We start from the raw sequence: 26,698 nt of genomic DNA, 5'->3' as shown, positions 1-26,698 counted from the left end.
ACAGACATGGCCTCGGAACACGGAAGACCGAAAGGTCGAGCATGAGTCGTATAGAAGATACGATCAACATGAAGATGTTCACCGATGTTGACTAGTCCGTCTCACGTGATGATCGGACACGGTCTAGTTTAACTCGGATCATGTAATACTTAGATGGATAGAGGGATGTCTAATCTAAGTGGGAGTTCACTAATAATTTGATTAGTTGAACTTAATTATCATGAACTTAGTCTAAAATCTTTGCAATATGTCTTGTAGATTAAATGGCCAACGTAGTCCTCAACTTCAACGCGTTCCTAGAGAAAACCAAGCTGAAAGACGATGGCAGCAACTATACGGACTGGGTCCGGAACCTGAGGATCATCCTCATAGCTGCCAAGAAAGATTATGTCCTACAAGCACCGCTTGGTGACGCACCCGTTCTCCCTGCGGAACAAGACGTTATGAACGCTTGGTAGGCACGTTTCGATGACTACTCCCTCGTTCAGTGCGGCATGCTTTATAGCCTAGAGCCGGGGCTCCAAAAGCGTTTTGAGAGACATGGAGCATATGAGATGTTCGAAGAGCTGAAAATGGTTTTCCAAGCTCATGCCCGGGTCGAGAGATATGAAGTCTCCGACAAATTCTTCAGCTGTAAGATGGAGGAAAACAGTTCTGTCAGTGAGCACATACTCACTATGTCTGGGTTGCATAACCGCTTGACTCAACTGGGAGTTAATCTCCCGGATGATGCAGTCATTGACAGAATCCTCCAGTCGCTTCCACCAAGCTACAAGAGCTTTGTGATGAACTTCAATATGCAGGGGATGGAAAAGACCATTCCTGAAGTATTTGCTATGCTGAAATCAGCAGAGGTAGAAGTCAGGAAGGAACATCAAGTGTTGATGATCAATAAAACCACTAAGTTCAAGAAAGGCAAGGGTAAAAAGAGCTTCAAGAAGGACGGCAAGGAGGTTGCCGCGCCCGGCAAGCAAGCTGCCGGGAAGAAGCCAAAGAATGGACCCAAGCCCGAGACTGAGTGCTTTTATTGCAAGGGAAGCGGTCACTGGAAGCGGAACTGCCCTAAGTACTTAGCGGATAAGAAGGCCGGCAAAACAAAGGTATATGTGATATACATGTAATTGATGTGTACCTTACTAGTGCCCGTAGTGGCTCCTGGGTATTTGATACCGGTGCAGTTGCTCACATTTGTAACTCAAAGCAGGGGCTGCGGAATAAACGGAAACTGGCAAAGGACGAGGTGACGATGCGCGTCGGGAATGGTTCCAAGGTCAATGTGATCGCCGTCGGCACGCTACCTCTGCATCTCCCTTCGGGATTAGTTTTAAACCTTAATAATTGTTATTTAGTGCCAGCTTTGAGCATGAACATTGTATCGGGATCTCGTTTAATTCGAGATGGCTACTCTTTTAAATCTGAGAATAATGGTTGTTCCATTTTTATGAGAGATATGTTTTATGGTCATGCTCCTATGGTGAATGGTTTATTCTTTATGAATCTCGAACGTGATGCTACACATGTTCATAATGTGAGTACCAAAAGAAGTAAGGTTGATAATGATAGTCCCACATACCTGTGGCACTGCCGCCTTGGTCACATAGGTGTTAAACGCATGAAGAAGCTCCATGCTGATGGACTTTTAGAGTCTCTTGATTATGAATCATTTGACACGTGCGAACCATGCCTTATGGGTAAAATGACCAAGACTCCGTTCTCAGGAACAATGGAGCGAGCAACCGACTTATTGGAAATCATACATACTGATGTGTGCGGTCCAATGAGTGTTGAGGCTCGCGGTGGCTATCGTTATGTTCTCACCCTCACTGATGATTTAAGTAGGTATGGGTATATCTACTTAATGAAACACAAGTCTGAAACCTTTGAAAAGTTCAAGGAATTTCAGAGTGAGGTTGAAAATCAACGTGACAGGAAAATCAAGTTTCTGCGATCAGATCGTGGAGGAGAATACTTGAGTCACGAGTTTGGGGCACACTTAAGAAAATGTGGAATAGTTTCACAACTCACGCCGCCTGGAACACCTCAGCGTAATGGTGTGTCCGAACGTCGTAATCGCACTCTGTTAGATATGGTGCGATCTATGATGTCTCTTACCGATTTACCGCTTTCCTTTTGGGGCTATGCTTTAGAGACTGCCGCATTCACTTTAAATAGGGCTCCGTCGAAATCCGTTGAGACGACACCGTATGAATTATGGTTTGGGAAGAAACCTAAGCTGTCGTTTCTAAAAGTTTGGGGATGCGATGCTTATGTCAAGAAACTTCAACCTGAAAAGCTCGAACCCAAATCGGAAAAATGTGTCTTCATAGGATACCCAAAAGAAACTATTGGGTACACCTTCTACCTCAGATCCGAAGGCAAGATCTTTGTTGCCAAGAATGGGTCCTTTCTGGAGAAAGAGTTTCTCTCGAAAGAAGTAAGTGGGAGGAAAGTAGAGCTTGATGAAGTATCACCTCTTGAACCGGAAAATGGCGCAACTCAAGAAAATGTTCCTGAGGTGCCAGCACCGACTAGAGAGGAAGTTAATGATAATGATCAAGATACTTCTGATCAAGCTCCTACTGAAATTCGAAGGTCCACAAGGACACGTTCCGCACCAGAGTGGTACGGCAACCCTGTCTTAGAAATCATGCTGTTAGACAACGGTGAACCTTCGAACTATGAAGAAGCGATGGCGGGACCAGATTCCGACAAATGGCTAGAAGCCATGAAATCCGAGATAGGATCCATGTATGAAAACGAAGTATGGACTTTGACTGACTTGCCCGTTGAACGGCGAGCCATAGAAAATAAATGGATCTTTAAGAAGAAGACAGACGCGGATGGTAATGTGACCATCTATAAAGCTCGGCTTGTCGCTAAGGGTTATCGACAAGTTCAAGGGGTTGACTACGATGAGACTTTCTCACCGGTAGCGAAGCTGAAGTCCGTCCGAATCATGTTAGCAATTGCCGCATTCTATGATTACGAAATATGGCAAATGGACGTCAAAACGGCATTCCTTAACGGTTTCCTTAAGGAAGAATTGTATATGATGCAGCCGGAAGGTTTTGTCGATCCTAAGAGTGCTGACAAAGTGTGCAAGCTCCAACGCTCGATTTATGGGCTGGTGCAAGCATCTCGGAGTTGGAACATTCGCTTTGATGAGATGATCAAAGCGTTTGGGTTTACACAGACTTATGGAGAAGCCTGCGTTTACAAGAAAGTGAGTGGGAGCTCTGTAGCATTTCTCATATTATATGTAGATGACATACTTTTGATGGGAAATGATATAGAACTCTTGGACAGCATGAAGGCCTACTTGAATAAAAGTTTTTCAATGAAGGACCTTGGAGAAGCTGCTTATATATTAGGCATCAAAATCTATAGAGATAGATCGAGACGCCTCATAGGTCTTTCACAAAGCACATACCTTGATAAGATATTGAAGAAGTTCAATATGGATCAATCCAAGAAGGGGTTCTTGCCTGTGTTACAAGGTATGAAATTGAGCTCAGCTCAATGTCCGACCACGGCAGAAGATATAGAAGAGATGAGCGTCATCCCCTATGCCTCAGCCATAGGTTCTATTATGTATGCCATGCTGTGTACCAGACCTGATGTTAACCTTGCCGTAAGTTTGGTAGGAAGGTACCAAAGTAATCCCAGCAAGGAACACTGGACAGCGGTCAAGAATATCCTGAAGTACCTGAAAAGGACTAAGGAAATGTTTCTCGTTTATGGAGGTGACGAAGAGCTCGTCGTATAGGGTTACGTCGACGCTAGCTTCAACACAGATCTGGATGACTCTAAGTCACAAACCGGATACGTGTATATTTTGAATGGTGGGGCAGTAAGCTGGTGCAGTTGCAAGCAAAGCGTCGTGGCAGGATCTACATGTGAAGCGGAGTACATGGCAGCCTCGGAGGCAGCACATGAAGCAATATGGGTGAAGGAGTTCATCACCGACCTAGGAGTCATACCCAATGCGTCGGGGCCGATCAAGCTCTTATGTGACAACACTGGAGCTATTGCACTTGCCAAGGAGCCCAGGTTTCACAAGAAGACAAGGCACATCAAGCGTCGCTTCAACTCCATTCGTGAAAATGTTCAAGATGGAGACATAGAGATTTGTAAAGTACATACGGACCTGAATGTAGCAGATCCGTTGACTAAACCTCTCCCTAGAGCAAAACATGATCAACACCAGAATTCCATGGGTGTTCGATTCATCACAATGTAACTAGATTATTGACTCTAGTGCAAGTGGGAGACTGTTGGAAATATGCCCTAGAGGCAATAATAAAAGCATTATTATTATATTTCCTTGTTCATGATAATTGTCTTTATTCATGCTATAATTGTGTTATCCGGAAATCGTAATGCATGTGTGAATAACAGACATCAACATGTCCCTAGTGAGCCTCTAGTTGACTACCTCGTTGATCAACAGATAGTCATGGTTTCCTGACTATGGACACTAGATGTCATTGATAACGAGATCACATCATTAGGAGAATGATGTGATGGACAAGACCCAATCCTAAACATAGCACAAGATCGTATAGTTCGTTTGCTAGAGTTTTCCAATGTCAAATATCTTTTCCTTAGACCATGAGATCGTGTAACTCCCGGATACCGTAGGAGTGCTTTGGGTATGCCAAACGTCACAACGTAACTGGGTGACTATAAAGGTAGACTACGGGTATCTCCGAAAGTGTCTGTTGGGTGACATGGATCAAGACTGGGATTTGTCACTCCGTATGACGGAGAGGTATCACTGGGCCCACTCGGTAATGCATCATCATAATGAGCTCAGAGTGACCAAGTGTCTGGTCACGGGATCATGCATTACGGTACGAGTAAAGTGACTTGCCGGTAACGAGATTGAACGAGGTATTGGGATACCGACGATCGAATCTCGGGCAAGTAACATATCGATAGACAAAGGGAATAGCGTACGGGGTTGATTGAATCCTCGACATCGTGGTTCATCCGATGAGATCATCGTGGAGCATGTGGGAGCCAACATGGGTATCCAGATCCCGCTGTTGGTTATTGACCGGAGAGTCGTCTCGGTCATGTCTGCTTGTCTCCCGAACCCGTAGGGTCTACACACTTAAGGTTCGGTTACGCTAGGGTTGTAGGGATATGTATATGCAGTAACCCGAATGTTGTTCGGAGTCCCGGATGAGATCCCGGACGTCACGAGGAGTTCCGGAATGGTCCGGAGGTAAAGATTTATATATAGGAAGTCCTGTTTCGGGCATCGGGACAAGTTTCGGGGTTATCGGTATTGTACCGGGACCACCGGAAGGGTCCCGGGGGTCCACCGGGTGGGTCCACCTGTCCCGGGGGGCCACATGGGCTGTAAGGGGGTGCGCCTTGGCCTAATGGGCCAAGGGCACCAGCCCCACATAGGCCCATGCGCCTAGGGTTTAAGGGGGCAAGAGTCCTAGGAGGGTAAGGCACCTCCTAGGTGCCTTGGGGGGGAGGGAAACCCCCCTTGGCCGCCGCACCCCCTAGGAGATTGGATCTCCTAGGGCCGGCCACCCCCCCTTGGCACCCCTATATATAGTGGGGGAGAGGAGGGACTTCATACCTGAACGCCTTGGCCTTTGGTTGCCTCCTTCTCCCTCCCCAACACCTCCTCCACCTCCATAGTGCTTAGCGAAGCTCTGCCGGAGTACTGCAGCTCCATCAACACCACGCCGTCGTGCTGCTGCTGGTGCCATCTCCCTCAACCTCTCCTCCCTCCCTTGCTGGATCAAGAAGGAGGAGACGTGGCTGTTCCGTACGTGTGTTGAACGCGGAGGTGCCGTCCGTTCGGCACTGGTCATCGGTGATTTGGATCACGTCGAGTACGACTACATCATCACCGTTCTTTTGAACGCTTCCGTGCGCGATCTACAAAGGTATGTAGATGCATCTAATCACTCGTTGCTAGATGAACTCCTAGATGATCTTGGTGAAACGAGTAGGAAAATTTTTGTTTTCTGCAACGTTCCCCAACATCCACTAGGACCCCGCTGCCACGGGAGGGTAGGACAAAAGATGTCATGCAAGTTCTCTTCCATAAGCACGTATGACTATATTCGGAATACATGCCTACATTACATTGATGAATTGGAGCTAGTTCTGTGTCACCATAGGTTATGACTGTTACATGATGAACCGCATCCGGCATAATTCTCCATCACTGATCCATTGCCTACGAGCTTTCCATATATTGATCTTCGCTTATTTACTTTTCCTTGTTATTGTTATCATCACTACAAATACCAAAAATATTACTTTTGCTATCGTTACCTTTTGCTATCGTTACCACTACTATCATATTACTTTGCTAGTAAACACTTTGCTACTGATATTAAGTTTCTAGGTGTGGTTGAATTGACAACTCAGCTGCTAATACTTGAGAATATTATTTGGCTCCCCTTGTGTGGAATCAATAAATTTGGGTTGAATACTCTACCCTCGAAAACTGTTGCGATCCCCTATACTTGTGGGTTATCAAGACTATTTTCTGGCGCCGTTGCCGGGGAGCATAGATCTATTCTTTGAGTCACTTGGGATTTATATCTGTTGATCATTATGAAGAACTTGAAAGATCCAAGAACCAAGATTTATCCCTCAACTACGAGGGGAGGTAAGGAATTGCCATCTAGCTCTGCACTTGATTCATCTTCTGTTTTGAGTAAGTTTGCGACACCTAAACCTACTTCTGCTATTAATGCTGATATGTCTTATATTATTGATGATGCCACTTCTACTATGCATGATACTTATGATGAAACTACTTCTATGCTTGATACTACTGTGCCACTTGGTGAATTTTTTGATGAACAACTTGCTAGGGCTAGAGAGAATGAAATTATTGAAACTGATAATATTGATGAAAGTGATGATGAAGGCTCTCCTAATAAATATGAATTGCATGTTGTGTCTGAGGGCTATGTTATGGATGAAGAAACTAAAAGAGACTTTCTTGCATGCAATGATAGAAGTGATCTTAAGAAATTATTAGCTAAGCTTAAACAAAAAGCTCTGAATGCTAGAATGAAATATGATCCTGCTTATGCTACTTCACCTATCTTTGTTACTGATAAGGATTATGAATTCTCTATTGATCCTGATATAATTACTTTGGTTGAATCTGATCCTTTTTATAGTTATGAATCTGAAACTGTTGTGGCACAGCTTACTAAATTAAATGATATAACCACCATGTTCACTAATGATGAGAGAACTCGCTACTTTTATATCCTTAAAATATTTTCGTTCTCATTAAAGGGTGATGCTAAAATATGGTTTAATTCTCTTGATCCTGGTTGTGTGCGTAGTCCCTAGGATATGATTTATTACTTCTCTGCTAAATATTTCCCTGATCATAAGAAACAAGCTGCCTTAAGGGATATATATAATTTTGTGCAAAATGTCGGGGGTTGGGTACGACATATGCCAATGGATGGCTTATCATGGTGGGAGCAAGTAGAACGTCGCCGGTGCCTGAAAGCGGGATGAGGCGTAGACACGAACGCCGGCGTACTTTACCCAGGTTCGGGGCTCTCCTAGGAGATAACACCCCTAGTCCTGCTCTACGGGGTCTCCGCATGACCACTAAGGCGCAAGTGGTACAATGGTGCTCCTTGAGCTGTTTGCTAGAGGTGGAAGAAGGCATGCACGCTCTCTCCTCCTCTAGGTATGAGTCTAGTCCTAACAGGTCCGAACCCTTTGCATCGGTGCCCTGGGGGGTTTATATAGGCCTACCCCCAGGGGTACAATGGTAATTCCAGCCGGGCATAGGGCCCGGCTGTCAGTCTCTCTGGTCGCCAGCTTCTCCACCGACTGCTAGGGCCTGTCGCCTGGTGGGCCCCGCCGGCTGGTCTAGTATGGAGCCGACAGGCCGCCTCCGCCGCTCGCGGGTCTTGCCAGCTACGGATTACTGTAGCCGTGTTGCTAATGACGCGTGCTTGGTCAGGGAGGCGTGGCTACAGTCCTGCCTCCTGGTGGGAGATCACTGTAGCCACTCTGCATCTGGTCTGGTTAATGGCGCGTGGGCTCCCAAGGAAGGGTCAGGCCGGCTGCTGGGAGCCAGCCTCCCTCGGGTCCGACTGGTGTGTTCCCAGCCGTCTTTCGGGCTATCGCTGACCGGCAGGGCCCATCATCTTCGGGCCGTACCAACAGGCGGTAGTGGGGACAGTACTTCTCCTGACAGGAGTGACGTCAAGGGCAGAGTGGCAACAGTGCCGCGCCAGGCGGAGATCTCCACTGGTACGAGGCACTGTGGCCACGCCCGGCCCTGGATTCAGGGGGGATGGGCTACACCGCGGCCATACTCTGTCTTGTCTCCTTGATGAGGGTGCAGACTTTGAGGGCGCCACGAGCCGACTGCTAGGGGCCGGCCTCTTTGGAGGCCGCTCACTAGGAGTCGGCGTGTCGTGATGTCGTCTTCTGGAACTCGGCCGCTCAGTCAACCGGCCGCCAGGAGGCGGAGATCTATCTTGATGTCTTGAGGGGCGCAGCCGGCCCCGTTGTCTTGAAAGGTTCAGGGGCTCGGGTTAGGCTACCCGTGGCCCATTACTCCGACACAAATTGAAGAAGAGAGGATCCCACAAGCTTGGGGGAGGATTCCCCAATTACTTAATGCTTTGCCTGATCACCCTCTTAAGAAAAATGAAATACTTGATATCTTTTATAATGGACTAACCGATGCTTCCAGAGATTACCTGGATAGTTGTGTTGGTTCTGTTTTCAGGGAAAGAACACCAGATGAAGCTGAAATTCTATTGAATAATATGTTGACAAATGAAAATAATTGGACACTTCCTGAGCCAGCTCCTGAGCCTATTCCTAAACCAACTCCGAAGAAAAGGGGTGTTCTATTTCTCAGTCCTAAAGATATGCAAGAGGCAAAGAAATCCATGAAAGAAAAGGGTATTAAAGCTGAAGATGTTAAGAATTTACCTCCTATTGAAGAAATACATGGAATTAATTTACCGCCTGTTGAAGAAATATATGGTATAACCCCATCACCTATTGAAGAAACACACGGTCTTGATAACCCGACACAGGTAGTAAAGGTAAATTCTCTCTATAGATATGATAAAGCTGAAATCCCTCCTACTAAGTTTGTTAGCCAATGTTTGGATGAGTTTGATAACTTTATGGCTAAGCAAGAAGACTTCAATGCTTATTTTAGTAAACAATTGAAACAAAATGCTTATATGATTGAACACTTGGGTGATTATATGTCTAGAGTTAAAGGTGAACTTAAACCCATTAGTAAACATTCTTCTATGGTTATCAGTCAAGTAGAACAAGTACTAAAAGCTCAGAATGATTTGCTCAATGAATTAAATAGTAAGAAAAATGATAATGCTGTTAGAGTTATGACTAGAGGTGGTAAAATGACCCAGGAACCTTTGTATCCTGAGGGCCATCCTAAGAGAATTGAGCAAGATTCTCAGAGAAATAATATAGATGCACTTAGTCCTTCTAAAAAGAAGAAAACGAAAAATGATAGGACTTTGCATGCTTCTAGTGAACCTGTTATTGACACACCTGAGAATCCCAATGATATCTCTGTTTCTGATGCTGAAACACAATCTGGTAATGAACATGAAATTAGTGATAATATTAATGATGATGTTCATGTTGATGCTCAACCTAGTAATGATAATGATATAGAAATTAAACCTGCTGTTGATCTTGATAACCCACAATCAAGGAATCAACGTTATGATAAGAGAAACTTTGTTGCTAGAAAACATGGTAAAGAAAGAGAACCATGGGTTCATAAACCCATGCCTTTTCCTCCAAAACCATCCAAGAAAAAGGATGATGAGAATTTTGAGCGCTTTGCTGAAATGATTAGACCTATCTTTTTGCGTATGCGTTTGACTGATATGCTTAAACTGAATCCTTATGCTAAGTACATGAAAGATATTGTTACTAATAAAAGAAAGATACCGGAAGTTGAAATTTCCACCATGCTTGCTAATTATACTTTTAAGGGTGGAATACCAAAGAAAGTAGGAGATCCCGGAGTACCAACTATACCATGCTCCATTAAAAGAAACTATGTTAAAACTGCTTTATGTGATCTTGGAGCCAGCGTTAGTGTTATGCCTCTCTCTTTATATCATAGACTTGATTTGAATAAGTTGACACCTACTGAAATATCTTTGCAAATGGCTGATAAATCAACTGCTATACCTGTCGGTATTTGTGAGGATGTGCCTGTTGTGGTTGCAAACGTTACTATTTTAACGGACTTTGTTATTCTTGATATTCCTGAGGACGATAGTATGTCTATTATTCTTGGAAGACCCTTTTTGAATATTGCAGGGGCTGTTATTGATTGCAACAAAGGCAATGTCACTTTTCATGTTAATGGTAATGAGCATATGGTACACTTTCCAAGGAAACAACCTCAAGTCCACAGTATCAATTCTATTGGAAAAATTCCATCGATTATTTTTGGAGGTTTTGAATTTCCTCTTCCTACTGTCAAGAAGAAATATGATATTCTTATTATTGGGGATGTGCATATCCCCGTTGAGGTAACATAGTGTCATTCGAAATTTCTCCAGTTTCATGTTACTCGAAATGAGTTTGTTAACAAGACTTGATCAACCTTGTTAATGGATCCCTTTTGATGAGCATGAGATGGATGAAGTTAGAAAGCACAACCTTATGTATCCTCTTTTTTACTTTCTGTTATTTATATTAAATAAAGAAAAAAAATAGTATTCTCTGTCTGTTTTTGATTTATCCGTGCAATATAAAAATACCTCGAAAATAAAAGTTCTCCAAACGCCCTGAAATTTGAATATGATTTTTTCTGAAATATTTGAGAATATCTGGCACTGAGAACACAGCAGGGGGAGCAAGCACCTGGCCACGAGGGTCCACGGCGCGCCCACCCCCCTGGGTGTGCCCCCTGCATCGTGAGCCCATGGTGGATCCCCTACACTTATTCTTGCACCCACACACTTCTTCTTCCTCCCAAAAAAATCACCATCCAGCTCAAGCACGAGTTCTAGCTCATTTTGCTGCGATTTTCGATCTCCTTGCTCAAAGCACCTCTCACAAAACTGCTTTGGGGGATTGTTCCTTGGTATGTGACTCCTCCATTGGTCCAATTAGTTTTTGTTCTAGTACTTTATTCATTGCAAATTTGTGCTGCCTAGGTGACCATGTTCTTGAGCTTGCATATCAAATTTATATGGTTCCAAGTACTTCTAATGCATGATATAGGTCCTAGGCACTTGTAGGAGTAGTTGCTATCAATTTTGTTGAGCTTGGTTCACTTTTATTTGAAGTTACTAAAAATTTCAGAAACTTTTCAGAAGAAGAAATATGTTTAGGAAAATGTACCAAGGTGGTTCTTCAAGGAAGCAAGGCCCAGGCTTGCAATGCGTGATGCTAATGATGAGCCACCAAGGGACGATCCAGTGCGGCCTTTCGAATGGCCTTCAGAGGACTTCATGGATCGAGCAGGAATTAAGGAAGAATTTAACGCATATTTGCGTAACGCTGATCTTGTGAGCTTCGAGGCAGAAAAGTGCCGCCAGTACCACTATCTCACTAGTTCCTTTGTGAGGAGGTTTGAATTTTCATCTTCACGCAATTCTCAAACTGTCATGTTTGATCTTTATGAAAATTCTTATACTATGTACTTAGAGGATTTTACCATTGCTTGCAAACTTCCAGAATGGGGTAGTACTAGTGAACCTCGCAAATCTGAGTTTAGAGATTTTCTTGCTAGTATAACTGTGGGGGGATCTAGAGATATAACACAAGTTATCATAGGAAGCATTCATTTTCCTGCTATACATTATTTTGCTCTCTTCATAGGTAGATGCATTAATGGTAAAAATGAAGCATGTCACATGTGTGTCCCTGACCTTAGTATTCTTAAGAGTGCTGTGTTAGGAGATAAATCTTATAATTTGGAAGCCATTGTTGCACGTAGGTTGCATCATAATAGATTTAATGGAGATTTCTTTGATGGAATTTATGCAACCCGTATAGCTAATTTTCTTGGTATAACCATACGTGAGGATGATATTGAGTTGCCTCTGCTTATTTGGATTACGAGGCTATGGTTCGTCATCATTTTGTTGAGAGGAACGATCAGTTCCTCCAGTACCGACTAATTTTTGACAGACGACACACCTATCACGTCGCTCTCCCTGCTTCTACTTTCTTTGACTCTCACGCAAAAGGGAGACATTTTATAACCAGAGAGGAGGCTGAAGAGTATAAGAGGAGGGCTGATATAGCTCGCCTCCAAGCTGCAGCCCACGATGCAATGACTATTGCATCTCAGTACGACCCCAACTATTACTTTAGATATCCGCCAGGCCAGCCATGGCCATAAACCAACTTAGGCCAAAAGCCTAAGCTTGGGGGAGTACGTATTTCCCACCGACATTACATTTATGTTCACACACTCATTGCTAGATGTCGATGCTCATACTTTTTCATTGTAATATCTATGCTAGTTTATTTCTTTTTATGCTTTCTTCTTGTGTGTTTAATAAACATTAAGAAAAACCAAAAAAAATTTAGTTGTAACTTTTAGCTAGTTTTAATTTCCATGCTTGTAGTAGTAATTAAAAAGAAAACCCAAAAAGATTTCATGTTCTTTTTTTGCTTGTTGGGAGCTTTCCCGTGTAAATAGTTTTACTTCTGTTCTTTTCTTTGGGGGTCGATAGGAGAAGACCATAATTAAATTGTTGAAGTGACTCCTATATGCATTATTGTTGATTTAACCAAGAGTCCATATTGCCTTGTCTTCTCCTATTTATTGAATGCTTGCAGATTCCATCTTCCAATGCACGTGCACTATTATTATTATTATTCACATCATTCGGTCGTGCAAGTGAAAGGCAATTATGATGATATATGATGGACTGATTAAGATGGGAGAAGCTGGTATGAACTCGACCTCTCTTGTTTTTGTAAATATGATTAGTTCATCGTTCCTGATTCAGCCTATTATGAATAAACATGTTTGTAATGACAATTAGATATTATAGTTGCTTATGCCATGCCTAATTAGCTAGGAGCTTATAATGGTTTACCTTGCGTGCCAACATGCTATTAAAATGGTTGTGATGTGGTATGATAGGGTGGTATCCTCTTTTGAACGATTCGAGTGGCTTGACTTGGCACATGTTCACGCATGTAGTTGAAACAAAATCAATATAACCTCTACGATATTTATGTTCATGGTGCATTATATCCTAGTCATGCTTGCATTCGGTGTTGATTAATTTTAATGCATGTTCATGACTGTTGTCGCTCTCTAGCTGGTCGCTTCCCAGTCTTTTTCTAGTCTTCACCTGTACTAAGCGAGAATACTGCTTGTGCATCCAATCCCATAAACCCCAAAGTTGTTCCATATGAGTCCACCATACCTACCTATATACGATATCTACCTACCGTTCCAAGTAAATTTGTATGTTCCAAACTCTAAACCTTCAAATAAACATTCTGTTTTGTATGCTCGAATAGCTCATGTATCAACTAGGGTTGTCCGTATCTTCCATGTTAGGCGGGTTATTCTCAAGAGGAGTGGACTCTGCTCCTCACTCATGAGAAAATGGCTGGTCACCGGGATGCCCAGTCCCATGCTTTATGCAAATCAATCAAAATAATTGCAAACAAAACTCTCCCTGGGACTATTGTTAGTTGGAGGCACTCGCTGTTTCAAGCAAGCCATGGATTGACGCTTGTTGGTGGAGGGGGGGTATAAACTTTACCATTCTATTTGAGAACCGCCTATAATGTGTGTAGCATGGAAGATATCGCCATCTCTTGATTTTTATGTTGACAATGAAAGTATACCGCTCAAAATATTATTCACCTCTATTTCAAAATCGAGCTCTGGCACCTCTATAAATCCCTGCTTCCCTCCGCGAAGGTCATATCTATTTACTTTAATTTTATGTTGAGTCATCACCCTCTTATTAAAAAGTACCAGTTGGAGAGCACCGCTGTCATTTGCATTCATTACTGTTAGTTTACATTGAGTATGACTTGACTGGATCTCTTTTACCATGAATTACAATGTCTAGTCAGTCCTTGATCTTTAAAAGTGCTCTGCATTTATGTTTTGTGGTCTCAGAAAGGGCTAGCGAGATACCATCTTGTTATATCATATTATGATTATTTTGAGAAAGTGTTGTCATCCTAGATTTATTATTATTGCTCGCTAGTTGATTATGCCATTGATATGAGTAAACATGGGACCTAAGAGTTATTGTGAATATGGTTAGTTCATAATCTTTGCTGAAAACTTGAATGCTGGCTTTACATATTTACAACAATAAGAGCAAACAGAGTTTGTAAAAGTTTTTCCTTATCACTTTCAGTTTGTCAACTGAATTGCTTGAGGACAAGCAAATGTTTAAGCTTGGGGTAGTTGATATGTCTCCGTCGTATCTACTTTTCCAAACACTTTTGCCCTTATTTTGGACTCTAACTTGCATGATTTGAATGGAACTAACCCGGACTGACGCTGTTTTCAGCAGAATTGCCATGGTGTTATTTATGTGCAGAAACAAAAGTTCTCGGAATGACCTAAAACTCTATGGAGATTATTTTTGGAAATAATAAAAAATACTGGCAAAGAATCAAGGCCAGGGGGCCCACACCCTAGCCACGAGGGTGGGGGCGCGCCTGCCCCCCTGGGCGCGCCCCCTGCCTCGTGGCCCCCTGGAGCTCCACCGACCTCAACCCTGACTCCATATATTCGTGTGTGGGGAGAAAAAAAATAAGGGACAAGGATTCATCGCATTTTACTATACGGAGCCGCCGCCAAGCCCTAAACTCTCTCGGGGGGGGGGGGCGCTGATCTGGAGTCCGTTCGGGGCTCCGAAGAGGGGAATCCGTCGCCCTCGTCATCATCAACCATCCTCCGTCACCAATTTCATGATGCTCACCGCCATGTGTGAGTAATTCCACCGTAGGCTTGCTGGACGGTGATGGGTTGGATGAGATTTATCATGTAATCGAGTTTGATAGGGTTTGATCCCTTGTATCCACTATGTTCTGAGATTGATGTGGCTATGACTTTGTTATGCTTAATGCTTGTCACTAGGGCCCGAGTGCCATGATTTCAGATCTAAACTTATTATGTTTTCATCAATATATGTGAGTTCTTGATCCTATCTTGCAAGTCTATAGTCACCTACTATGTGTTATGATCCGGCAACCCCAAAGTAACAATAATCGGGACCACTCCCGATGATGACCGTAGTTTGCGGAGTTCATGTATTCACTATGTGTTAATGCTTTGGTTCGGTACTCTATTAAAAGGAGGCCTTAATATCCCTTAGTTTCCACTAGGACCCCGCTGCCACGGGAGGGTAGGACAAAAGATGTCATGCAAGTTCTCTTCCATAAGCACGTATGACTATATTCGAAATACATGCCTACATTACATTGATGAATTGGAGCTAGTTCTGTTTCACCCTAGGTTATGACTGTTACATGATGAACCGCATCCGGCATAATTTTCCATCACAGATCCATTTCCTACGAGCTTTCCATATATTGATCTTCGCTTATTTACTTTTTCGTTGTTACTGTTATCATCACTACAAAATACCAAAAATATTACTTTTACTATCGTTACCACTACTATCATATTACTTTGCTACTAAACACTTTACTGCAGATATTAAGTTTCCAGGTGTGGTTGAATTGACAACTCAGCTGCTAATACTTGAAAATATTCTTTGGCTCCCCTTGTGTGGAATCAATAAATTTGGGTTGAATACTCTATCCTCGAAAACTGTTGCGATCCCCTATACTTGTGGGTTATCAGCGCACCACCAAACATGTCAACATATTGGGCGGCTGCTTCAGAAGCTTCTCCTAAACAGAATTATTCACTTTTATGGAAATGAATTTTAAGCCCTCACATCTAGTAGAACGTTAAAAGGAAAAGTTTCATTTTTGTAGATTTATCTAGGTTATGTTCTGTAAATAGAATCATATCATTGGCATATTGCCAAACGAAAAGATCTCCTTTGATAAATAAAATAGTATTATCAGCATACTAAATATTTGTATAAATGAAGGAAGCAGACACAAGCACTGTTTCGAGTTATCCAACTAGCAATCTACTTCATGGAATGAGATGTTATTGGAGCCACTAGGTCAGTGTGGTTAGCATATGGAGCTTAGGGTTGATCATGAGACCATAAGGGGTCATCGCGAAAATCAAAGGTGAGGTGTTGTGAACGTTATGTTCTACATAGTGTGGTTCTTTTGAAAATGGTTTATCGCTGGATTGTAGTTCTGCTTAGTTAATATTGACAAGATATGTTCAATATTGTGATATTTACTCTATGCACAATATGCAATTGAAAAAAACTTAAGAAATTTGGAGGGCTTTGTTTGAATAAATCTAAGATGGGCATAGGGCACCATGGATAATGTAAACACTGTGACAGATGGACATAGATCGATCTACAAAAACATCACGATTATGGTTTTTAGAGTTTTCAACCTACAATGGTTCACTCTAAATTATCATGACTGGTGAATCTACTTTGAATTTGTTCAACTAGGCAGGCACAAAGCTTTCATTGTGTTTAATGGTAGTGTTATTTGGGGTAGATGTGTGATTAAGTTACAAAATATTCCTGAGTGACTTGCCAATTTTTGTGTGAGTGTAACCAAATTGTCTAATATCTATCTCGACTTTCTCTAGATTTTGGAGAATTTTTTTGCGAAGCACAATTGTGCTTCTTGAAAAGGGAAAAACAATTATGATTTCATGAGAAGTATAAATTTGTTTCTCATGGAAGCACAAAATTGCTTCCATGAGCAGCATATATGTGCTTCTCGAAAAAAAGAAAAACACAATTGTGCTTTCGGACACCAGCTTTTTCTTCTTTTTTTTGACATTACTCTTTTGGTTTCCAGCTTTTCCATTTTTTCGTGTTTTTTTGTGTGAAAACCTACTAACATGAGATCTAGTTTCAAAAATCTCGACGCAAGAAATTCAACAGGGATAATGGTTCGGTATTTTGACGCACAATTCTAGAGATAAAACATTCTGAATAAATGAATCTACGAAAAAAAAGAAACTCACATGTTGCGGCAAATGGCGTACATAAAGTGTGTCAGTTATGAGACCTTGAGAGGACGGTGAGTGAACTTTGCAAGGGGTAACCTTTAATTAGTGATTTTGCTATAAGCAAGCTATAGACGCGCCCATAAATGAGGCATGCAGCAAGAAGTTCGTCTTCTGTCTAAAGAAAAGATTTCGTCCATTAGATCCCACTTTGTCGTCTATCTTACCCTTTCGCGGAAATTTATTCCCTCCTTAAGATTTCTAAACAGCCATCTTTTTTCAAAAAGGATATTGAGAACCCTGGTCTCTGCATCAATGTGATGCACACAACCATTTTTATTAATTATTAAGCATAGTACAAGACAAATGTCGGACCGTGGGTTCCGGCTAACCCTTGAGGTTCGAACACTGGTGTGCGCACGAAGTATTCCTCCTCTCTAGCTCACTCGCTCGTCGATCTCACGACCAAGCTCAATGAACCCAAGGAACATGGGACACAGAGGTTTATACTGCTTCGGGCCACCGTTGTGATATAATACCCTACTCCAGTGTGGTGGTGATGGATTGCCTCGAGGGCTAGGGATGAACTAGTATAATGTATGAACTGCCTCCTGAGGAGAGGTGTTCCTAAGCTCGATGAGCTGGCGTGCGTGAGGATGGTCCAAATGATCCGTCCCTTGCTATGATTGTGGCTAGCCCTATTTATAGAGGTCTTGGTCCTCTTCCCAAATGTTAGGCAGGAAGGGATCTAACAACGGCCAAGTTTAAAAGGGGACAACTAGTACAAGCTATCCTGACAAAATGTGGTCTTCGCCTGCCAAAGACTCTGGCGGTGGCGCTGCTGTGGGCTCCGCGGTGACCTCCGTCCTGCCGTCCTGCCGGCCTTGGTCTTGTTGCACTGATAAGAAAATCTTTGCCTGATGCCTTGGGACTCCTCGCCTGTGCCTGCCTCTTTAGCATCAAAAAGGAAACTAGTACACTGCGTCCGCTGGCGCCCGCCTGACCTTGGTCGTCATGGCTCACATCACGTGAACTTCGCGAGGTGCCCCTTGCATAGATATCTCCGCTCCTCAGGAGCCAGCCTAGTGAGGCTGCCCCCAGGGAGGTCTTGGCGTCGTCCGCCTCGCGAAGCTTGGCCCCTCGCGAGGGTCTTGAGTTGTTGCTGCAGACGATGGGCCGTACCAGGCCGCTGGTGGAGCCATGCCGTGGGCCGCAGGTTGACAAGTCTGGATACCCCCGTTCCTAGGATGCCAAAAACAAAGACAAACACTGCCAAACTTTTACAAGATATGAAACTAACACCTACAACTAAGTCAACTTCTTCCGCAGCAACATCTTCAACAAAGGATAAATGACCTCGCGCCATCGTCATCACATCGTACCGGAATGGCATGGGCAAGGATTTTCATCTTGGTTGCGGAGACCGGCCAATGAAGACCAGTGCAAAAACAACTAGACACCGTCTTCAAGGTAGCAAGATAAGTTCGTCGTTGTTGAGCCTGAACAATAAAGGCCAGACCAAGAGTTTTCACTCTGGACATGAAGCGGTGTTTCGATCAACATCCTGATGACGGATTATTTGAAAGTCGCACGCCAAAAAGCACTAGCCGATAGGTGGGATGTCACCATCTACCAGCACCGCTAGCTGAAAAAAGGTACCCTATGCTACGGGCTCTTTTTTCCAAAACACGCATGAGATTTGCGCATCTTTGTATTAAGGAGAAGAATGTGTTACAATGTCAGTTACAATGTGCTTGCCTCAAGAACAGATTACTTGGGCAGCAGATGGGCCCGCCAAATAAAATACTTGGGGGTGAATTACTAGCAGCGTTGCCCGCCGCTTCTATCCTGCTTCTAGAAATGAAATTCATCTTTAGCCTGTCATACTACGTTCTCCGCTCAGGAGGTGACACAATCGTAGGCTTTGCTATTTCTCTCTAGCCAAATATAGGGAAACCCAACTGCGACAATCGTCACAATTAAGGATGGCAATTTTACCTATGGACATGGATATCCGATCCGAATGGATAGGATTTGGATATGCTTTTGTGTCCATGGGCGGCGCCCAAACCTAATCCGATTACTCATGGGTAGGGCATGGATATAATCTTGTACCCATGGATATACCCAAACCCGCCCCGATAGTATGAGTTAATGGGCAAAAATCTGCTATCCCTACTTCACAGCCACATGTCCCACTACAATTTTACACTTTGTTATCTAAAACATTGCAAAACAAATTACGCAATCCCTATTCTAATTTTTATTAGTTGACATTTAATCCTCTTCGTAACGTACTCCAACGCCCTGCCCTCATTTTTATCTCATTGTTAAATTACTCGTCATTCTCATCTGTTAGAAAAATACTAAATGATCCTAGGTTGTTAGCGGACATTCATTTACCACAAGTTGATGTTTATCATAAGTGAAGCCTAGCCTGCCACGAAGTTAGGAATGGAAGTGCTTATGTTAACATTGTGTTATGTCTTATTTATATGTATCGAGAGGACCAATGGATATCCAGTGGATATGGATACCTATCGGGTTTGGACATGGATACAATTTTGCACCCGTGGATTTTTTCATGGGCGGGCAAAGACTGTGTTTATGGATATGGATATGAATTTGATATTGTTCAACCCGATCCAAATCCAACCCATTGCCATCCTTAGTCACAATATCTTCGCGCGATTATCCTAGGGCACTGCCGCCACCACCCGGGGCCACGAGTCGCTGATTTGCACAGCCTGCATTGGCGTGAACCGCTGGAGCCTGTAAGGAAGAAGCAGGGGTACCAGACCTAACGAGAGACATCCCTATGGGCTCTGAAAGGAAGACCACGGGCTCTGAAATGATGCACTCACAATCAAAGGTGTGAAACCGTTTTGTGTTTCACTCCGTGATTTTGTTCAACAAAGTTTATGTAATGGGTGAACGTAATGTTGGGGAACGTAGCAATAATTTAAAATTTTCCTATGTGTCACCAAGATCAATCTAGGAGATGCTAGCAACGAGAGAGGGAGTGCATCTTCATACCCTTGAAGATCGCTAAGCGGAAGCGTTACAAGAACGCGGTTGATGGAGTCGTACTCGCGGCGATTCAAATCGCGGAAGATCCGATCTAGCGCCGAACGGACGGCGCCTCCGCGTTCAACACACATACAGCCCGGGGACGTCTCCTCCTTCTTGATCCAGCAAGAGGAGAGGAGAAGTTGAGGGAGAACTCCAGCAGCACGACGGCGTGGTGGTGGAGTTTGTGGTATTCCTGCAAGGCTTCGCCAAGCTCTACGGAGGAGAAGGAAGAGTTGGAGGAGGGAGGGGCTGCGCCAGGGAAGGGGTGCGGCTGCCCTCTCTCTCCCTCACTATATATAGGGGGAAGGGGGTGGAGGAGGCGCCCTAGGGTTCCCTAGGGGAGGGGCGGCGGTCATAGGGAAAACCCTAGATGGGTTTGGGCGCCCCCACCCCTAGGAAACTTGCCCCCCAAGCCGGGAGGGGTGGATGCCCTAGGGGAGGCGCCCCCACCTCTCCAAGTTACATGAGATGGGGTGGGAGGGGCTCTCAGCCCCTTAGTGGGCTGATGTGCCCCCTCCCCTTGGCCCATAAGGCCCCCCAACGCTTGTCGGGGCCTCCGAAACCACTTTCGGACATGCTGGTTGTCACCCGATACCCCCGAAACAATTCCGGACTCCAATACCCTTCGTCCAATATATTGATCTTCCTCCGGACCATTCCGGAGTTCCTCGTCACATCCGGGATCTCATCCGTGACTCCGAACAACCTTCGGTAACCACATACTATTTCCCATAACAACTCTAGCGTCACCGAACCTTAAGTGTGTAGACCCTACGGGTTCGGAAACCATGCAGACATGACCGAGACATCTCTTCGGCCAATAACCAATAGCGGGATCTGGATACCCATATTGGCTCCCACATGTTCCACGACGATCTCATCGGATGAACCACGGTGTCGGGGATTCAATCAATCCCGTATACAATTCCCTTTGTCTATCGGTATGTTACTTGCCCGAGATTCGATCGTCGGTATCCCCATACCTCGTTCAATCTCGTTACCGGCAAGTCTCTTTACTCATTTCGTAACGCATGATCCCGTGGCTAACTCCTTAGTCACATTGAGCTCATTATGATGATGCATTACTGAGTGGGCCCTGAGATACCTCTCTGTCATACGGAGTGACAAATCCCAGTCTCGATTCGTGCCAACCCAACAGACACTTTCGGAGATACCTGTAGTGCACCTTTATAACCACCCAGTTACGTTGTGACGTTTGGTACACCCAAAGCATTCCTACGGTATCCGGGAGTTGCACAATCTCATGGTCTAAGGAAATGATACTTGACATTAGAAAAGCTCTTAGCAAACGAACTACACGATCTTGTGCTATGCTTAGGATTGGGTCTTGTCCATCACATCATTCTCCTAATGATGTGATCCCGTTATCAATGACATCCAATGTCCATGGTCAGGAAACCATAACCATCTATTGATCAACGAGCTAGTCAACTAGAGGCTTACTAGGGACATGTTGTGGTCTATGTATTCACACATGTATTACGGTTTCCAGTTAATACAATTATAGCATGAACAATAGACAATTATCATGAACAAGGAAATACAACAATAACCATTTTATTATTGCCTCTAGGGCATATTTCCAACACGTAATTCCTAATACCTCTTAATCCCATGTAGTTCACGGGCCGGTTTCCATGCCACCTCTAGGTGATCTAATACTTGCCTGCTATTAATCCTCGTTAAATTAACTAGGATGCAGTGTGCCTGAGGGCTCGATGGTTCCTCTCCCCTATTCATTTGAGCAGCTTATATTTACCGGTGTGGATACACACATGGCTCATTGATGTCCTCCTTAACTATACTACACCACGGACATCAATAGGAGGCACTTTAAAATGCCTCGAAAGGGCCATATAATGCTAGCCTAGAGAATAGAAGGCATTTTTAAAATATGCTAGAGATGGTCAAGAAGGGAAAGGTCTTTGAAGGCACTTTTCCAGAATGCCTCAAAAGATCAACACAGAGGCATTTTTAAAATTCCAGCAAACTCAGTGTGAGGCATTTTTCAATAATGCCTCAAAAGAAACACAAAGGCATTTTTTAAAATGCGAGCAAGCTCAATTTGAGGCATCTTTAGGAATGCCTCCAAAGACTATTTGTAGCATTTCTTATACTGCCTCTAAAATTTTTGTGTGGCATAACTCATACTGCCTTCAAAACATTTTTGTGGCATTTCTTAAGATCGCCTCGAAAACCATTTTGTGGCGTCTTTCAACTTGCCTCCAAAATGTTTCCGAGGCACATAAGAATGCCATAAATTTTACACAGGCATATAATAATGTGAATTAAAGACACTGTTATAGCAAGCTCACTAATTTGGAACCACTGTACAAACACATATATACAACAGTACAACAAGATTGAGAGGCTTGCATGGACTAGAAGTACCATCTTGCAAGCGAATAATGTAAAGCATTAGAACATCTCCACAAATTCGAAAACAACATCAAAGTATCAATCAGCAACAAAGGGCCAACAATGTAACACAAGTACATCTTGAGCAAAATGTAAGAGTATCATCCAAAACATATCCCTCTGCTATTGATCCCTCTAGGTGACTTAGCGTATGGATCATACTCTTTAACTTGCCCAAAAACCTCTCAACAGCCCTCATGCTTCAGTAGCATCGGTCCAGCAATCCGTACTTCAGTTGCAAGATGAAGGGTCAAGTGTTCCATGATGTCAAAAAGGCATGAGGAAATACTTTCTCCAATTGGCACATGATTTCAGTAATCTCATCCTCCAACTTTTGTATCTCACTCACAGTGATAACCTTAGAGTATAATTGCTTGAAGTAGTTGCACAAACGCATCAATGGAATACAAACATCTTTAGGCAAAGTTCTCCTAATGGCTAAGGGCAACAGATCACGCATTATAATATGACAGTCATGGCTCTTTAGTCCATTTAATCTCGTTCTCACTATATCCACTTTGTTGTGCAAGTTGGATGCATAGCCCTCAGGAAACCTAGCATCCTTTAGAACCTGGCAAAACATCTTAGCACCGTGTGAATCCAAGTAGTATAATGCTGGAGGTAGGTATGGTTTACTCCCAGTCAGTGGCGAATATAGACAGAAAATAGAGAGTGGGCTCAAAGTTTATGCAAGTCTGTATCATGCAAATGTATGTTGGGTTGGGCTGGCATGTGGCTGATTTGGGCCTTGAGACTAGTAGTAAAAAAACCTTTTTCAGTTCTAGAGGGGGGGCTCAAGCTTGTCAAAGCCCCCCTAGTAGATTCGCCCCTGCTCCTAGTTAAATCTGGATGTTGGTCTTGGCGTATATTCAATTTTTGTAGGTCAAGACGTGCATTTAGATTATCCTTTGATCTTTTACTAACATTCAGAAGGGCATGGGCAATATTCTCAAACACATTCTTCTCTATGTGCATAGGATCCAGATTATGACGCAATAGAAGTGTTTCCCAGTATGGCAGCTGAAAGAAGTAACTTCTCTTTCTGAATATTGAAGTGTCTTGCTGCACGCTTGTATCATTCTCATCTACCTGATTACAATGTTGCTTCCTGCTGCTCTTCTGCTGCAGTTTCCCATACGTAGTTTTCATATCCTTTGTCAATATTGAAATGTCATGTGATGAAAGGGGAACGGGAGGCTCTCGATGTTCCTCAAAACCATCAAATGACTCAGCATCAAATCAAAACTCGTGATTAGGTTCCAAGAATCTGCGATGTCCCATATAGCATTTCTTGTGTCCATTCTTTAATCAAAGAGATCATGTCTTTGATAGACAATGGGAGCAAACTACTATATTTTCTCCAGACAAAGATCCATGCCTAGGCCAATCACTTATTGTCCATAGTAGTGCGGCACGTAAGAGAAACTTCTTAGATCGAGAGGCATCATAAGTCCAGACTCCATCATTCCAAAGCTCTAGAAGATCATCTATGGTCAGCTGCATGTAAACATCCATGTCTTTCCCTCGAGATTTTTTACCAGGAATGATGACAGAGAGGATAAAGTTTGATTGCTTCATACAAATCCATGGAGGAAGGTTGTAGGGGATCAAGACGATAGGCCATATGCTATATGAGAGATTCATATTTCCAAAAGGGTTGAAACCATATACTCCCAATCCAAATCTAACATTGCAAACTTCTGAACTGAAGTCTTTGTGAATAGCATCAAAGTGTTTCCATGCAGGTGAATCATCTGGGTGTCGTATCAAGTCGTCCTTTGTGCGGCCTTCGCTGTGCCACCTCACATCTGATGCCGTATTTGTAGAAGCGAACAACCTTTGGAGTATCTTCTTTAGCGGGAAATGAAGAACCACCTTTTGAGGCACCTTGTGGACACGCCTTCCATCAACTCCAGTATTTATGCTCTTCCATCTACTTGTGCCACACACTGGACATGATATGTCATCAGCATGTTCCTTCCTAAATAGAATGCAATCGTTTTTGCATGCATCTATACTATCATATCCAATACCAATGGCTCTCGCAAACTTTTTGGCCCCATGAATTTTTTTGGGCAACGCCTGACCTTCTGGAAGTGCCTCCTTAATTAGCGTCAATACCTCATCAAAGCAGACATTGCTCATTCCCCTCATATTCTTGATATGAAGCAACCTCACCAAAAATTGCAGCTTCGAGAATCTTTTGCAACCTGGGTACAACTCTTGGCGTCCATCATCAACTAATCTATAGTATGCCTCAACATCATCGTCCAAATCATCTTCAGATTCTTGCTCCTCTCCTAAAGTACGAGTACCGTACATCCCAAATCCTTCTAGTAGCATCTCATCCATCTCATCACTATCAGCATATTCTTCAAACTGTGAACTAGGACCAGTAGTTGCTTCGGAGGGCCGCGTACTTTCTCCATGGTGAATCAATGTGGTATATCCGGACATGAATCCATCACAAATCAAATGATCATAGACTTCATGTTCACCTAACCAATGAGAGTTTACACATATCTTGCAAGGGCAGAGAATCCTACTATTTTTTGCCGACTCGCGAAAAGCAAATTGTATGAAGTTGATAGTTCCTTTAGAATACTCAGCGGAAGACCTTGCTGCTCGCATCCAACTCTTGTCCATTCTCAACTGAACAGACCCAAGTTCTACGACATGTTAAAGCAGAGACCACATAAAATTCTACAATAAATATTTGAATGCATCAAAGAGAAATTTCTAAAAGCAATATCAGTTTACTATTAGCGGAATCAAAGGGATGTTCTATATAGAAGACCTCACGTGTAGCAAGAAAATAGTTTAGCTGAAACCTGATGCAACAAGATTAGAAGCAACATAGTACACTAGATAACACGTAGGGATGTTCTATATAGAAATTCCAAATGCACCTGCAGTTTGATTATCAGTCTATCTATATAGCTTACTGCTTGTGTGCAGTTTTCTAACATGAACAGAAGGCCACCATGCACACAAGGCAACAACAAACAAGCTCCAATTTCAACAGGACAAGTTGCCACACTCCTAGTATAATTACAAAAAGAACATGACACACAATACAAGTTGATCCTAGATGTCATAGCATAATGATTCTTCATTCATAAGTCTAGCACCAACAAAAGCTGGAAGAAAAATGAACTACAAAAATGAAGAGGCATTACCTCGAACACCTTGTGCGCAGCAGAGCGTCGGATCAACAACAACATGACATTGGCTTCTCTGGCGTGGGTTGGGGGGGGGGGGGTCACCGCTGATGAGTTCGTGTCCTGGACCACTTGATCTTCCTCCTCCTCTCCGAGCCTGGATCTCCCCTTCTTCTTCACCGCGCACTACAAATCCCACCCCGAGATTGGGGACGAGAGAGGGAAGGCACGGAGTGGGGTTGGCGGTGCAGGTCGCGGCGGATGCAGAGGCTCCGGCGTGGAGAGCCGGTGGCGGAGCAGGCGCCGGCGGCGAAGACGAAGAGGCGCCCAACACGGAGAAGCTGCAGTGACCGTGGTGTTTCTCTGTTTTTTGTTTTTGGAGGACCTCTATTTTTTTACCTTGGAACGTAATGGGCAGGGCTGTTTCACACCAAAACGCTGGCTACCCTCCGCGGCACATATGTAGAATGCCTTGTTTTCCCCTGTTTAGAAGGCATTTTCTAAAACTGCCCTTGAAGGCTGTGAGCTTCGGAGGCACTTTTGAAAAGTGCCGTCAATACCATGATTTTGAGGTGTTTAGCAAAAACGCTGGCAAAAAAATGCCTCCTAATGACATACGTGTTGTAGTGCTAGTTTCATGCATTTGTTGAATCGTTGGTCATGATTGTTATTTATGGACAGTATGTTTGGTGCAAACATGCATCCAGCTCACGCGAATGCAGTTTATTCATTGCCTTGCTTCTGGGTGGCTTCAAGACATTACTTACTCGCTTTATTGATAGTCCCAGTTTTGGTCGCTGAGGTACGAATTAGGAGCAACACCTTTATCTGTGTCATATTACAGTGTATCAGTGTCCCATGTTACTACTTATTCACACCAACTTTACGTAGTGCCTAGGACATCGCTAGAAATAATATTCCAAAGTGA

The 26,698-nt window shown here is 43.4% G+C and overlaps 1 protein-coding gene across 1 annotated transcript; it reads right to left on the bottom strand.

The window, feature by feature from the left end:
* Positions 1–22,502: 22,502 nt before the first annotated feature.
* Positions 22,503–26,322, bottom strand: LOC123105496 (uncharacterized). Its single transcript, XM_044527577.1, has one exon. The coding sequence runs from the start codon at positions 25,253–25,255 to the stop codon at positions 23,927–23,929; it is 1,329 nt and encodes a 442-aa protein (XP_044383512.1). The 5' UTR covers positions 25,256–26,322; the 3' UTR covers positions 22,503–23,926.
* Between the last annotated feature and the right edge of the window lie 376 nt (positions 26,323–26,698).

Source organism: Triticum aestivum, chromosome 5A (genome assembly GCF_018294505.1).
Source record: "Triticum aestivum cultivar Chinese Spring chromosome 5A, IWGSC CS RefSeq v2.1, whole genome shotgun sequence".
NCBI lineage: Eukaryota > Viridiplantae > Streptophyta > Magnoliopsida > Poales > Poaceae > Triticum > Triticum aestivum.
The sequence above is the reverse complement of the archived record's forward strand: the minus strand, read 5'-3'. Positions and strand labels throughout refer to the sequence as shown.

Coding starts and splice junctions, on each gene's coding strand:
- LOC123105496 (XM_044527577.1), bottom strand. CDS start 25,255: ATGGACAAGAGTTGGATGCGAGCAGCAAGGTCTTCCGCTGAGTATTCT.